The 14,014-nt window shown below is 34.1% G+C and overlaps 1 protein-coding gene across 8 annotated transcripts in view; it reads right to left on the reverse strand.

Annotated features, from left to right (window-relative positions):
* PALM2AKAP2 (PALM2 and AKAP2 fusion) overlaps positions 1-14,014 on the reverse strand; it is a 492,110-nt gene that overhangs the window by 248,688 nt on the left and 229,408 nt on the right. For 6 of the 8 annotated variants that reach the window (XM_031943090.1, XM_031943074.1, XM_031943080.1 and 3 more), the window contains one exon: positions 9,784-10,491. The exons of the other annotated variants lie outside the window; for them this stretch is intronic. In XM_031943090.1, coding sequence (XP_031798950.1) covers positions 9,784-10,491 — 708 coding nt within the window. The remainder of the gene's footprint in view (positions 1-9,783; positions 10,492-14,014) is intronic. 8 annotated transcript variants of the gene reach the window in all.

Genomic DNA, 14,014 nt, shown 5'->3' on the forward strand with positions numbered 1-14,014 from the left:
GAACTATCTAATTGTACTTCGGTGTAATTGGTTACTTTTATAATTCTGTATGTTTTATTTTATGTATTTATGAACATTATTCTCAGAGTACTATAGGTTTCACCAGTCTTCCAAAGGATTTCATAACAAAAATAGGTTAGAAACCCCTTTAGTCAGGGCTTGAACTATGTAAAAGACCTTAATTTATAAGATGGTTTTGCTTTACTAAAATGGTCCCCCAAAGCAACAATGACTTTTCCACAGGACTCAATTTTTTCCTGTCCTTGTCTAGGTGATTTACAAAGAAACTGTCAAAGTTTAAATTTGTCTTTCTTTGGACAAAACTTTAGAGGATCACAGATCTAGAGTTAAAAAGGACCTTAAAAGGCCACTGAATTCCACCTCTTCCTTTCACAAATGAAGAAACTGAGGATGAAAGAAGTTAAGTGACTTGGTCTCACAATTACTGTTAAGAGTCAAGCCCAGAACTCTAACTTACTATACTACCTACTGCCTTAGGCACTAAGAACTAAGTGGCTACTGACTCCAAAAGTGAGGAAGAGGAGAGGGCAGAGACATACTGAGAATCTGTAAGCAGAAGACAATAGATCTTTTGTGATCATGTCAGTTTATGGTCATCTTAATCCTTCCTAAAACTTCCCAATATGGTTAATGCAATAACTCTCAATCCATTTACCATAGAGACTTCACTACAAGAACGAGGAAACTGTCTTGCATCAAGGTTTAGTACTGATTGCTGAAACTTCCAGAACCCGAAGAATATGGCAAGTGCCTAAAGTGAGACAGTCTTTAAGTGAGAAGAAAAGGGATGGCTTTATCCAGACATATAGAATAAGATATTGGTGTGGAATGGCATGAAAAGTAGCAATAAGGTGAATTAGTAATCCTGAGTGAAAGCTAACAGCCATGGATTAGTAGTCAGTACAGAATGTGAATCCAGACATATTTGTTAGTGTTTATTTGTTTACTGAACAGCCTCTTCCATTATAGAATGTCACCCCAATACAGAAGATCTTGGCAAAGTGAGAACTGAAAAGAATCCAAGTCCAGAAACACAGAAGTAGGTGCGTGAAAAGGCAGTTTATTTTCTGTTAATACTGTACAGAGGAAAAGAGAGAAGCCACGGTTACAGCTTGACTGTCTCTGGCAGTGTTATTTCTGATGTCTTTTTTGTTTGTTATTAATCTGTAGGAGACAGAACAGTCAATGTATGCTTCAGGTTACAAAGTTCAGCAGCTAGCCCAGAAATTCTAATTCAGTGTGAGCACAACAGGTCCCCTTTCCCCCCACCCCCAACAAAAATGGATCTATTTACATGTATAAGGCTCACCCAAAATGAGTTAGCTAAAGCTGAAAATTTCCATCAACAACTTACATTCAGTGTAAAGCTGCATTTTACACAACATTTTCTTAAACCCCTGTAAGAATCAAATATATTTAGGTTTGAAATTTGAGAAGAAGGAAATATGCAGTCCCTCTGTCCCCTACCCCCCAAATTCCTAATAACCAACCATGAAAAAAACAAAACAAAACAGGAATTACTTTCCATTTTCTGAAACATTATTTCACTCTACTGGATTCTTTTTCTTCTAATCAGGAATTATGCTTTGACCGCTACTGCATAAGCTGTTGCTAGCTGCTACAAAACTGTGAAGAGAAATTTTCTCTCTAAGCTGAGAGATGTTTCCTTATTTTTCAGCTCTACCACAAAGCAGGCTTTTAGAGTTCACAATTAGCTCTAATGAATAATTGCATAACTTTCCTTTCACTAGACTTGGTTTGCACAAATGCCTCTGATATAGGGGTGCTCATTCAAAATAACAGCTGAGCTTGAGTAGGACTTATTTGAAAGGAGCTCAAATGACATACAAGAGAAAACATGACAGGGCATGGAAGGACTTCTTTCTTTTATTAAACTGAGTTCCTTGAGAGCATAGGCTTTTTCTTTTTAAATTAAAAAAAAAAAAAAAAAAAAAACCTTTCTAAGTGTTTCCTTCCTTTAGGAAAAGTCCTGGCAATTTTTAACTGGTTAAAAAATTTTTTTTAAAAAACTTCTGAAGCCACTGGAGGAATCTATTTGCATGATCAGATAAAATACTAACTGCTACTAAATCCCCCCCCCCCCCCCCCTTTTTTTTCTATTTATGCAATGACTAATGAGAAATCTAAACACTAAATGCATCCTTTAAGTTCTGTTTTTCTCTGGTTTGAGGACACTATCTGTGCTTGGAAAACTGTATGAAGATGCAATTCATAGGCAACTTCTTTCAAATGTTTGGATTTTAAAAAAATAGGTAGTGTTGAATGAGCTATGATGTTGCATCTGGGCAAGATCTGGGGAATTGAGAACATATGCAGTTGGAAATGATAATATTTGCTAAAAAAGAGAAGAAATTTGAGAGATCTGAAGTGCATTTCACAACAGGATGGAGATCATTCACATAGGGAGAATAAGAATTATTCTACCTGACTGTTTTAAAATGTCCTCTTTCTCCACTGATATTTAGGTATAGTACAGTATTAGGATACTGTAATTTGCAGCTTTTACATTGTGGTTTAGGCATTTATGGACAAATCTTAGGCACACAGATGTTTCTGAAATATCATGTCATAACAAAATACAGCATGGTGATTTTAAAAAATTCAATCTTAACTATGCTATAACTCCTGAAATAGCTGGAAGAATATGACCTAGATTTTATTAACATATTTGATATTCATAGATGCCATACTGTAATTAATTCTTTCTAAGGATCAGATATCACTGTTGGTACAATTAAATTATTTTTTTAAAAAGTGTTATCTGATCTAATGGCAGGAATAAAAGATTTTATGTTTTGGTCAGTGTTTGCTAAAAACAGTTATATGGTGGGATCAGTGCATGAATTTGGACACCAGCTTTGATGTTTACCACCCAGTTTACTACCACTTAGGCAAGTCACATAACCTCAATATGTTTTAATTTTCTCATCTGTAAAGTGAGAAGATAGAATTACATGATCTCTGAGGTCTCTTCTAGCTCTATCATTCTATAGACAATCCCACCACCTGTTTTTATTTAGTGGTAAGGCAGGGTCAATAATTTCTCTAACAAAGGTATTTGTGAACCTGTTTCCCGATCCAAGGCCTAGGTGAGCTCTGTAAACCCCACTGCAAAATGGTAATCCTAATAGTGGGATAGAAATGATTCCATTTGTCAAGAGTGCAGTGTTTTAAAATTAAGTTTACAGAATATGTTATCTCATTAGAAAAATATCATTCCTTTAAAAAAATACATAAATGTAAAATACTACATTTCATTACCTTTCTTCACTTATTTCCATAGCACATTATGAATAATATTAGTTAATGAATAATACCCTTCTTTTATACTAGACATCAACATTGGATTTTCTTTAATATGTCTTCATGCCATTATTATTGTGCTTAATTAAAAAAAGAAAAAAGCTCTCTTGAACTTAGATCTATAGTGTCACTACCAATTCTGGGCAAGGACAGCAAAAACAACTGCAAGTTGGCTACTAAATGGTTTTCACTGGCATTACCATATTATGGGGTGTCACTAACTAAAGTGAATTTCAGCACACCTTCAAAATATCCTCCAGAAACATAAATAAACATTCTTCTAAAATTACATTGCAGAAACTACTATGACCACATATTTAGATATAGGAATAAGGGCATGTAGAAGTGTTTTCTACTATATTCTACCATAGATAATGATTTTCATACAGCAGAAAGTCCTGGTGGGAATTTTCTATGACTCTCTGAAAAATGAAACTTTACCTTAGTTATTGATTCCTAAATTATAGGAAATGGTAGCATGATATATGACAAGCCTCCTGGTCTGGGTTTCTATTCTCAGCTCTTCCACTAACTGTGTTATCCTTGATGAGTCATTTCTTCTATCTGCATCCCAATTTCCTCTTCTGTAAAATAAGGGAATTGAGAAGATGACCTCTGACATTCCTTTGAACCCTGACATGCACTCAGCTGGGAATAGAAAAAGGTATCCAATTGGGCGGTAAAGATGCAAAGATATTGCTTAAACCCTCTATAGATCACTTGTGCTCATGGGATTTTGTGTGTGTGTGTGTGTGTGTTGGTCTGTCTTTCTTGAGAATCCTGGATTTTAATCATAATTCAGAGGAGGCTTGGGCCCTGATACACTAAGAGGTTACAAAAGAGAATGTTGTGTTTATACAGCTTTGGAATACAGCCTGAATTATTGAAAAGGACAGAAAAGAAGAAAAATAAATAAGAGTACTAAGGCAAACAGTCAAATGGCCCATCAGACCTATTTTATCATTCATTTAGATAACTTCACAAAGGCAAATCAGATAAGTTCTGTAAACATAAACCATACAGTACATTAGCCATAGGTAAATGTATAGAAAGCCACCCTGTAATTCTTTTCTTTCTGCACTTCTATTCTTTTGTCCAAGTGTCTTTTTTTTTTATTTGAAACTTTCTGAAAAAAATTCAATGCTTTGCAAAAACAAAACAAAACAAAACAAAACCCAACCAAACAAAAAACAGTCTCAGATAAATAAGGGACAATAGGGCAAGGAAAATAAATATCATGATACTCTAAAGTATAGAAACTCAGAAAAAATTCACAAAATATTAAAAAAAAAAGTTTCACAGGCAATCATTTTCTTCCTATTTAGTAAAAGTGAACATTGAAAAATGTGTTTTTTTAATAAAAGTTAAGGCTAACCAGTTCATTGATGCAGGAAGCATGCATTTCAGTTTATTTCTGATTTTCTCTCACCCTATGAAGAGTTTTTCATGTTGTAGTTTTGATCTACATATATTTAACTTTTAAGTGGACTTCAGGAGTTGAGATTCTCTTTCTCTCTTTTTTTTTTTTTTTTTTTTTTTTTTTTTTAGATTCTCTTAAGTAAAAAACAAACCAAAAACTCAAAACACTTTTCTAAAGATTACACTCGAAAACTTATCTTTAATGATGTGAAGTATAAATTAGCTCCTTCAGTTCAGGGCCTATTTATTTTTTTGTCTCCATAGATTCGGTACCTAGCTCAGTGTTTGGCATACATTAGGTGCTTCATAAATGTTTGTCAAATGAATGAAAGAATGGAGCTTTTGTCTGAATCTTGATTGTGCAGGTATTCATGTTCAATTTTTAGAATGCTTTTTTGTTTTTTTTAAATAAAAAGAAGTACTATTCAGTGAGTTCGGTAGAACTATGAAAATTCATACTGATTACCAAATTATGATCCATAATAAGAAATCTTGCTAACAAGACAGTGCTATAGGCATTCAACTCAATATACGTTCAATTCAATGTGATATTATAACAAAAAATCCTTAATTTTCAGAAAAGACTAGTCTACATAGTATCAGTGAATTGATCAAAGAAATGGGAAAAAAAATCTAATCCAGGTTAATTTTTTCTAGTTGTCTACATCACCAGAGTACCCAGGTACTCTGAAATGGGTTAACTGAATGGCAAAAATAACAACCAAATCTTCTGATCAAGTCTTGTACTATTCAACTGAGTTTATAACTTATTTATCTGCTAACGTGCAAATATGACTTGCTTAAGCACTGGGTTGTTTCTGAAAAATTGTCAACAAGCAGGATTTTGAGTAATCACATTCTATTTTAAATACACAGGGAATCTGATTTATTCGTATGTTGGTTGTTGTGAAAACCCAACACTATCTTTAAAAACTTTTTCATCAACATACTAGAGATCCCATAAGTAGGGATATTATTAATAAGTGTCTGGTTGGTAAAACCACATATCACAATTCTTACTTTACAAAACAGAAATTGATATAGAGAGAAATACCCCTTCTCTCTCTCTTTTTTTTCTTTTTTTTTTTTTTTCTGAGGCAATTGGGGTTAATTGATTTGCCCAGGGTCTCACAGCTATTAAGTGTTAAGCGTGTGAGACCAAATTTGAACTCAGGTTCTCCTGACTTCAGGGCTGGTGCTCTATCCACTAAGCCACCTAACTGCCCCAGTGTCCCCTCTCTTAAAAAAAATACCCATATTTCTATATTTTGGGTAATTAAAAAAACAGTAACAATTGTGACAACAATTATTCATGTTTCTATTACACAAGGTTGGCATTTTTTATTAATATCATTATGCCTTTGGCAATTATCAGCACACTACCCCAATTTCCTTCTTTCCCTTAAGCAGTCAATTTGCACCCCCAATGAGGTATTTTTCAGTAGACTGTTTACAATCTCTGAAATGTAAATTATAACAAGGATACTAGATGGAAGACTAACTGTTTTGTTGTGCTGAAAGACTAATTGTTATGTTGTGTTTATTGGGTTTTTTTTTTTTAACTTTGTCTGAATTCTGGGGATACTCATGTTTTATGTAAGTGGTTAGTTTATCATAAATTTCTCCAAAATTAATGAGAGAGAGAGAGAGAGAGAGAGAGAGAGAGAGAGAGAGAGAGAGAGAGAGAGAGAGAGAGAGAGAGGGGGGATGATCACATTCCAGGTGATGAAAAAATCTGTTCTAGTTTGTCCTTAGAACTGTTTTTTTTTCATCACCTGGACAAAAGAATGAATGCAAATACCAAGGCAATAATCATGAATTGCTTTTTATTTCAAAACTAGCATTTCAAAATGTGTCGAAATGGTTTCTAAAAGTGTTTGGCTTGCCTGAAAGCCACTGAGTGATATGTAATTACCCTGGGGCTTCAAGCCTCCAAATAAGAAAATTTTGATTTCAATTTTAAATATAGTTTTAGAAAACTGTCCTATCATGACCTGAGGCAACTTTTGTATGTTAAGTCTACAAATGTAAAGTACACCATTTCTGGCAATGGAAGCACAATTCTACTACCTCCCAATTTTCCTTCTATAGTTTGTTTCTTGAGAATGAAAATTACAAATTTACCTAGGATAAAAAGAAAAAAAGAATTTAAGAATTAAAGGAATCAAAAACCCTTGGTTCAACTGTTTAGTAAAATGTTACTGTCACGGGGTCTGTAAACATATTTTAAAAATATTTCTAATACAAGTGATTTCCTTTGTAAATCTACATATTTTATATTATACATTTAGAAGCATTATTCTGAAGAAGGGATCCATGGATTTCAGACTGCCAAGGAGTCTATGCTATACATACACACAAAAGGTTAAGAACTCCTGATTAAAGGAATACCATGTGGCTTTGAATAGAATGATACCACATATAATGTTGTAGCTAAACACAGAAAAATCTAACAAGAGCAACTGGGAAGAACAATTAGGAACTTCATCACTTTCGGGTCTCTTTATATGTTTATTATTTAGAATCTGAAAGCTGAGTGAGATTATGTCTTGATTACAAGTGTTGGCTGTCCCTACTGGGAAGTACAAGATGTATGAAGTTCAAAGACATGAATGATTCTTCCTGGACTTGAAAAAGGAGAACATTTTAATTTTAAAGCTATTGACTAATCAGACTTGTAACCATAATTATAAATAGAAACCTAATTTATTTAATTTACTAATTGTTATTTTTCTCCTCTGGATATTAGTTGACTTTGGGAGACTTTAGAAGTAGAAAACATTCTCCAAACACACAAGGTGTTATGTGGGAATAACTCAGGCACTTGTGGAAGTTGGAGTTTCTTCCAGGTCACAGTTTTTTACCTGGGAGAATCAGACTCGGCATTTTTAGAAAAAATAAAACAACAAAAAAATTAAATTTAGATTTCACCTGTTCATGGCTTAAAAAAAAAAAAAAACAAGCCAACAAACCACCCCCTATTGGATAGTTCAAAGTCTTAAATAAATTTGAAAGAAATTGAGTTGTAACATATTTTCATGATGTTCCTAAAAATAATAATAATAATAATAATATATTGTTAAAACCAAGAAGCCCTGTTTTAAGCTAGTTTATTTCTTTTAAACTGATGTTTTCTCTTTTCATATAGGTAGATATCTGCCTATAAATTGCCCTAGCTAATTATTTCATTGAATTGTAAAATGTTAATTTGTTGAAAGGAATATAATTGAGGTTAGCCAAGTTTATCTTAAACAAAGTTTGAGTTAGCATTTTCAAAGGCAGTTATTTTGGCAAATCATATCTTTTGGAAATTCTCAGTGTTATTCACAAATGGCTATAACTGCCCCATGAAATTAAAAAAAAAATACTCCTTTCAATTTCGTTCATCTGTAAAACTAAAGATAAAATGACTGACCTCTTATTCTGGAAAATTGTTTATTAGACAGGGGCTATAAGTTGCTTCTAAAAACATGAAAGATGCCATGCAGATAACATTTATTCTTCTAAAAAAGAATAAACCTAATGTCAAGCTTAAAAATTAAAAATGGAAATAAAAAATGGTTTTGTAAACTAATATTAAACAAATTGTTAAACTGGGGCCAATTTAGCCAATAATGAGTCTATATTTGAAAGACTGCCTTTTAAAAACTTGTATTGGTCCTCCTCAGAAATTGGATTTGATCATTTGAGCTCAGCTCTAGTTTAATATTTATAGAGCTTTGTTGATCTTTTATTTTGTGGTGGAGTGGGCAAGTTTTCATGCTAAAGTTATTTATAAAACACTCTAACTTAGACAGAAAGAAAAGAACACAGAGGAAAGGCTCAGTTGAATTTGATGTATATGTAGATTCAGCAGTTAATGCATTTAAAGCACCATCCATGATGGAAGAGAACTATCATAGAAAACAAGCTTAGGTTGGAAAGATTACTTCAGATATATGGTCACTTAAGAGAGATTCTTTAAAATAATCCCTTTGTTAAAATGTCAGAAAATATCCATGAAAAAACCACACAAATGTCTTAATAGAAAAATTTACATTTTTTTGAGATAATAGAAACTAGATTCATGTTTCTGTCTGCCTCCTTCAAGTCTGGAGATAAGTCAATACTTAAAACAATATTTGTTTCATGTTCTTAGAAAATTAAAAAAAAAATGGCAGCTTTTATACCGAGAGATCATCAGTTGTGATAGACAGTTCCTGACAGTCAGGTTATGCAATGAGTATCTGGAATTTCATTTTGGTTGAACGATGGATAGTTTTCATGCCCAGTTCATTTCAGTTTTCATTGAAGGAAATAAATAGCTGCACAATACTGTAATCTGGAAGCTTAAATCAGGTTAAAAGAGGATGAAGTAACACCCTCATTTTCTAACACCTGGTATAACCAACAGTATTTTTTCACTCATGACCTAAAGAGGCCCATGTTAAAAAGATGCATAGGAAAGAAAATCTTGGGGGATGGTTAGGACTACATTTTAGAAATGTGCCACAGAATAAAAAACAAAAACAAAACCCCCCAAAAAATTATGTTTCAGGGAAAGGATTTAAGGCTAGGATATATAAAGTGGCTAACTGTGAATAGCAGACTTCAACAAAACATTTGAGTCAGTTTTTCATACCCACATCAAAGTGAGTATGTGTGTATGTTATGTGCGAAGTAACTCCATATGGAAAAACAAAACCAAACCAAACCATAAGATAAATAGAATTACACGCATTTCGCCCCTTGATTGGGAAAACTGGTAAGAAAAAAGAAAAGTTAAAGAGAAGGAATACATTTGATGGAGGGGAAAACAAAATAAGAACATTGTGGTTCAGTTTATTGAGGAAAGAGAAATCAAAAGCCATCCATCTGCGAGGCAATGAAGGCGCTTACTTCCAGTTCACAGTATTGCAGTTAGTTGTACAGAGAGGTCTATGTAAGTGACAGAGGGAGCAGAGGCTCCTCAGAAGGAGAGAGGAGAGAGAAGTGGTCACATGACAACACAGCACTGACAGCGTTTTTTCTTTTGGGTACCTGGGACTGGTTCTGTGGCCAGGCTCTCCTCCTTCACCTCAGGGGAAGAGGGCTCTGTGGTGTCTGAGATGGGCTTTCCAGAGACAAGCTCAGCTGCATTTCCATCAATAGTGGACACATCGGTCACCGTCTTCTCCCGGAGTGACTTCTCATCATCTTCATCAATGAGCACCAACTCGGCTTTGATGGTCTCATCGTAGCCTAGCACCTTTTTGGCCTCCTCTTCGCCCTCTATATTTTGGTAGCCCATGAAAATCATGGTCACTGGCTGGTCCACACTCACGTCGGGGACTTCAGCTCTAATGGCTTTTGCCTGTTGTTCTAGGTTCTCTGCAGGATAGTCTTTCCTAGATTTGTGGACCATTTCTAACTTGGCCTCCTTGCAGAGCATCTGTTCCTTTGCGTGGCTGAGTCTCCCATCAGCTATCACAGTCCTCTCCAACATAGCCTTTGCCTCATGTCCTCCTCTTATGCTTGATTGTTCAGCTTTCTGAATAAGTTCATCTACATCCTTTGAATTTAGTTTATGCACTCCATTCTCTACCACGGTACCTCCTGAGTGCACCTCATAGACTACTTTGGTACCGTCATCATAGATTTTGGCTCCTCTCTGATGGACCCCCTCTGGGCCAAGGGTTGATGTAGAGAGAATCTTGGTCTCTCCTGTTTGTTTGTCTTTCTCCACATTAATTTCCATGGCGTACACAGCTTGAATGAAAACAAGAGAGGAAGTGCATGTTACAACAAAAAAAGCCAGTGAACGGTTAATTGCCAAACAGACCAAAAAAAAAAAAAAAAAAAAAAAAAAGTTATAGTGCCCTTTTATCTATCAAGCTAGTTCTAAGTGCCAAGCATCCTGCATGTTAGAGTGAGGTACATATGGTGAATAGAGATGGTTACAGAGAATACAGTAGTATGTGCATTACAGAGACAAGTACAGTAAGGAGGCACCACACATCAATAGTGATCAGTCTATCAGTCCTGTGCAAAGGAAGTTCAGTTAAGAGAGAGGCATTCAGTGTCAAGTGATGCATTCAGGTTGATAACATGCAAGCTGATCTTTATTATGGGACTTAACCTCTGACTCACAGAAGAGAGAATCTTAAAAGCACTGAACATTCAAGTGGTCTAATTTTAAAGTATCATACTCCTCTGGCTATTTTCCCTGAGAGACCTTTGCCCATTTCTAACTTCCACTTTTTCTTCTTTGTTGCCAAGCTCAGGATTCTGAAGTTAGGGGCTCTCTTGGAGCTCTTTCAAATTCTACTCCAAAATAAAGTAAAAAACATTTTTTAAGGTATCTTCAGATGACGAGAGCGCTTGAGACACTTAGCTTCCTTTCTAAATAAGTGACTAGAACTTGGGGTATAAAATGCCATCTGCATCCAGGGAGAGAACTATGGAGACTGAATGTGGATCAAAGAAAAGTATTTTCACCTTTGTTTGTTTGTTTTTTCCTTTCTCGAGATTTTTTTCTTTTTGGTCTGATTTTTCTTGCAACATGACAAATATGGAAATATGTTTAAAAGTTCTGCACATATTTAACCTAGATCAGATTGCTTGCTGTTTTGGGGAAGGGAGGGAGAAAAAATTTCAAACACAAAGTCTTAAAAAAATAAAATAAAATACTATTGAGGAAAAAAAAAAGGTGACTATAAGCAGGGTAAGACTGAGTTTAGACTATCCATACAGACTGGAGTATGGAAATAACAGTCATTGGAGATCTAGTTGCAAGCTCCAGTTCTGAAGATCACAAATACTTCTGCCCACTGGTCAAAAGGTGAAGGGAATCATAGCTGAACCAGTCACTTGAACACATGTGATGAAGAAAAATGATAAGTGTATCATTTCTGGAGGAAGATAAGGGAAGCTGCATGCTGGTCATTTTTTTTTTTTTTTTTGAGATTACAATAAAAAATTCAGTTTCATCTTTTCAAGACATTCGATCATTAAAGTTTTACTTAATCCAAGGGAAGTCTTAGTTTTGTTTTTTTTTTCCTCAAGAAGACACCCAACCTTTGTCTCTTACAAGCAGGCGAAAGACACACACACACACACACACACACACACACACACACACACACACAATAGAGCAGTGGTTAAAGAAGCAGATGGAGTGGCAGCTAGATGGCACAGTGGATAGAGCACTGGCCCTGAAGTCAATAAGACCTGAGTTCAAATTTGCCACTTACTAGCTTGTGTAACCCTGAACAAATCATTTAACCCCGTTTGCCTTAAAAAAAAGTAGATGTATAACTTAGATTTGTCAGTTTTACCAAACACACTTTTAATGATTTCTACTTTAGCAGTAATTAAGTAGAATGGCTTTTTAGATTTAGTAGATTCCTTATAAAGATGCTATCTTAAAAGTTATATATGTGTTTTAAAGTGTTAATTTAGTTTAATAACCAGAGTTATAGTGGATAAAGAGTTAGCTTGAGAAGCAGGAAAATCCATGTTCAATTCCTGCTTCTAATGTATACTAGCTATGTGACCCAGGGCAGCAAGTTGTAGAGAAAGTGCCAACATGAACTGATAGGGGAATATTTCCTCATGTGAGAGTTCTCATGTCAGTGAAATCACAGTGAAATCTCTATCCCTATCCTAATTTATATTAAACTCCTGAGTTCCTCTAGTTAATTTTTACCTAATTATAGGAAAATTTGGTGAATGTTTATTTAATAAAGATTAGAAAAATTGTGAGATAGTATAATACCAATTATTCCTCATTTAATAAAACAAAAATAGGACAACACTTTGATCTACAATCAAGGCAATATGAAACAAAATGTTTCTGCTTTTAATCATACACTTTTATATTTTTTTTGCATGATAACATTTCTGTTTTCTACTGCTCACAAAGATACCAGCTAAATTGGGAAAAATAAAGATAATTTACAAGATACTTTCCTTAAAATCTGGATCTTTTTAGCATGAATCAGTCTGAGATTTGGTCAAAATGAAGCATAATAGTTTTGTCCAATCTCTGGGAGCTGAGGAAAACATTAAAAAAAAATCACAAATCTAACCCAACACAAAGTTAAATGATGGAAGAGCACTTGATTTGGAGTTGAAGGAGCTAGATTCAATTATCAGCTATCACTTAACTGCTTGTGTGACATTGGACAACTTGTTTGGACCTTATTTTCTTCATTTATAAAAAGTAAGAGGTTTGGATTAAAATGCTTCTGAGAGATCCCTTCCTGTTTTTAATCTATGATCTTAAAAATCCTATAAATTTTCAATTGTTTAAGAGTACAGGAAAGCAAGTGCACTCTGGGTAAGTGGAAGGTTAGGTTCCAAAGTAAGCCTTCCTAAATAAACAAAATTAACTCAGAGAATCTCAATAATCATCCATAAAGTATAGAACAGTACCATTAAATAATTATTGCTGGAATATAGTATCTCTATAAAAGAGACACAATCTGTATCACAAAGCAGTTAGAGCTGGGAAAACAGATGAATTTTAATTTTATTTTTCATGAATCCTTAAGTGAAAAATTCTTAAACTTTTTGGTGTCAGGATTCCAAGAACTTTTGTTGATGTGAGGTTGTATCTACTGATATTTACCATATCAGAAATTAAAGCTAAGATAAAAAAAAGTTAATTAATTTAAAATGATAATAAACTCATTACATCTTAACATAAGTAACATTTTAAAGAAAAATAGGTGTATTTTCCAAAACAAAAAAAATTTGGTGAGAAAAGTAGCATTGTTTTTTACTTAGTTTTGCAAATCTCTTTAATATCTAACTTAATAAAATATAAGTACCTTCTCACATCTTTCTGTATTGAATCTGTGGTGATAAATTATTTTGGCTGAAGCATATGAAAAATATGTGGTCTCTCACAGGTAAAGAGAAAGGGATAAGCAAATAAAGTCTTAGTCTTATTACAAAAATAGTTTTGATTCCATAGATCCCATGGATCCCATGAAAGGTATCAGGAATAGCCAGGGGTCCATGAAATATACTTGAGAACTTACAACTTTATCTAACGATTAGAAGAAAGGTGGGAACAAGGACTTCTAATGAAATAGAAGAAAGTAAAAACAGGTGAAAACTTAGTTGTCAGGAAAACTAATGATTAAAGTAGAATGGAGGAAGCCCCTGAAAGGACATTTGAGGGTTATAGCTACACATGACTTTCTTCTTGTTTCATAATGAAAAAAACATACAGACACTGATGGCTAACTCAGGCTGTCCTTCTTATGAATTCTTACTAGCTTTT

Source organism: Sarcophilus harrisii, chromosome 1 (genome assembly GCF_902635505.1).
Source record: "Sarcophilus harrisii chromosome 1, mSarHar1.11, whole genome shotgun sequence".
NCBI lineage: Eukaryota > Metazoa > Chordata > Mammalia > Dasyuromorphia > Dasyuridae > Sarcophilus > Sarcophilus harrisii.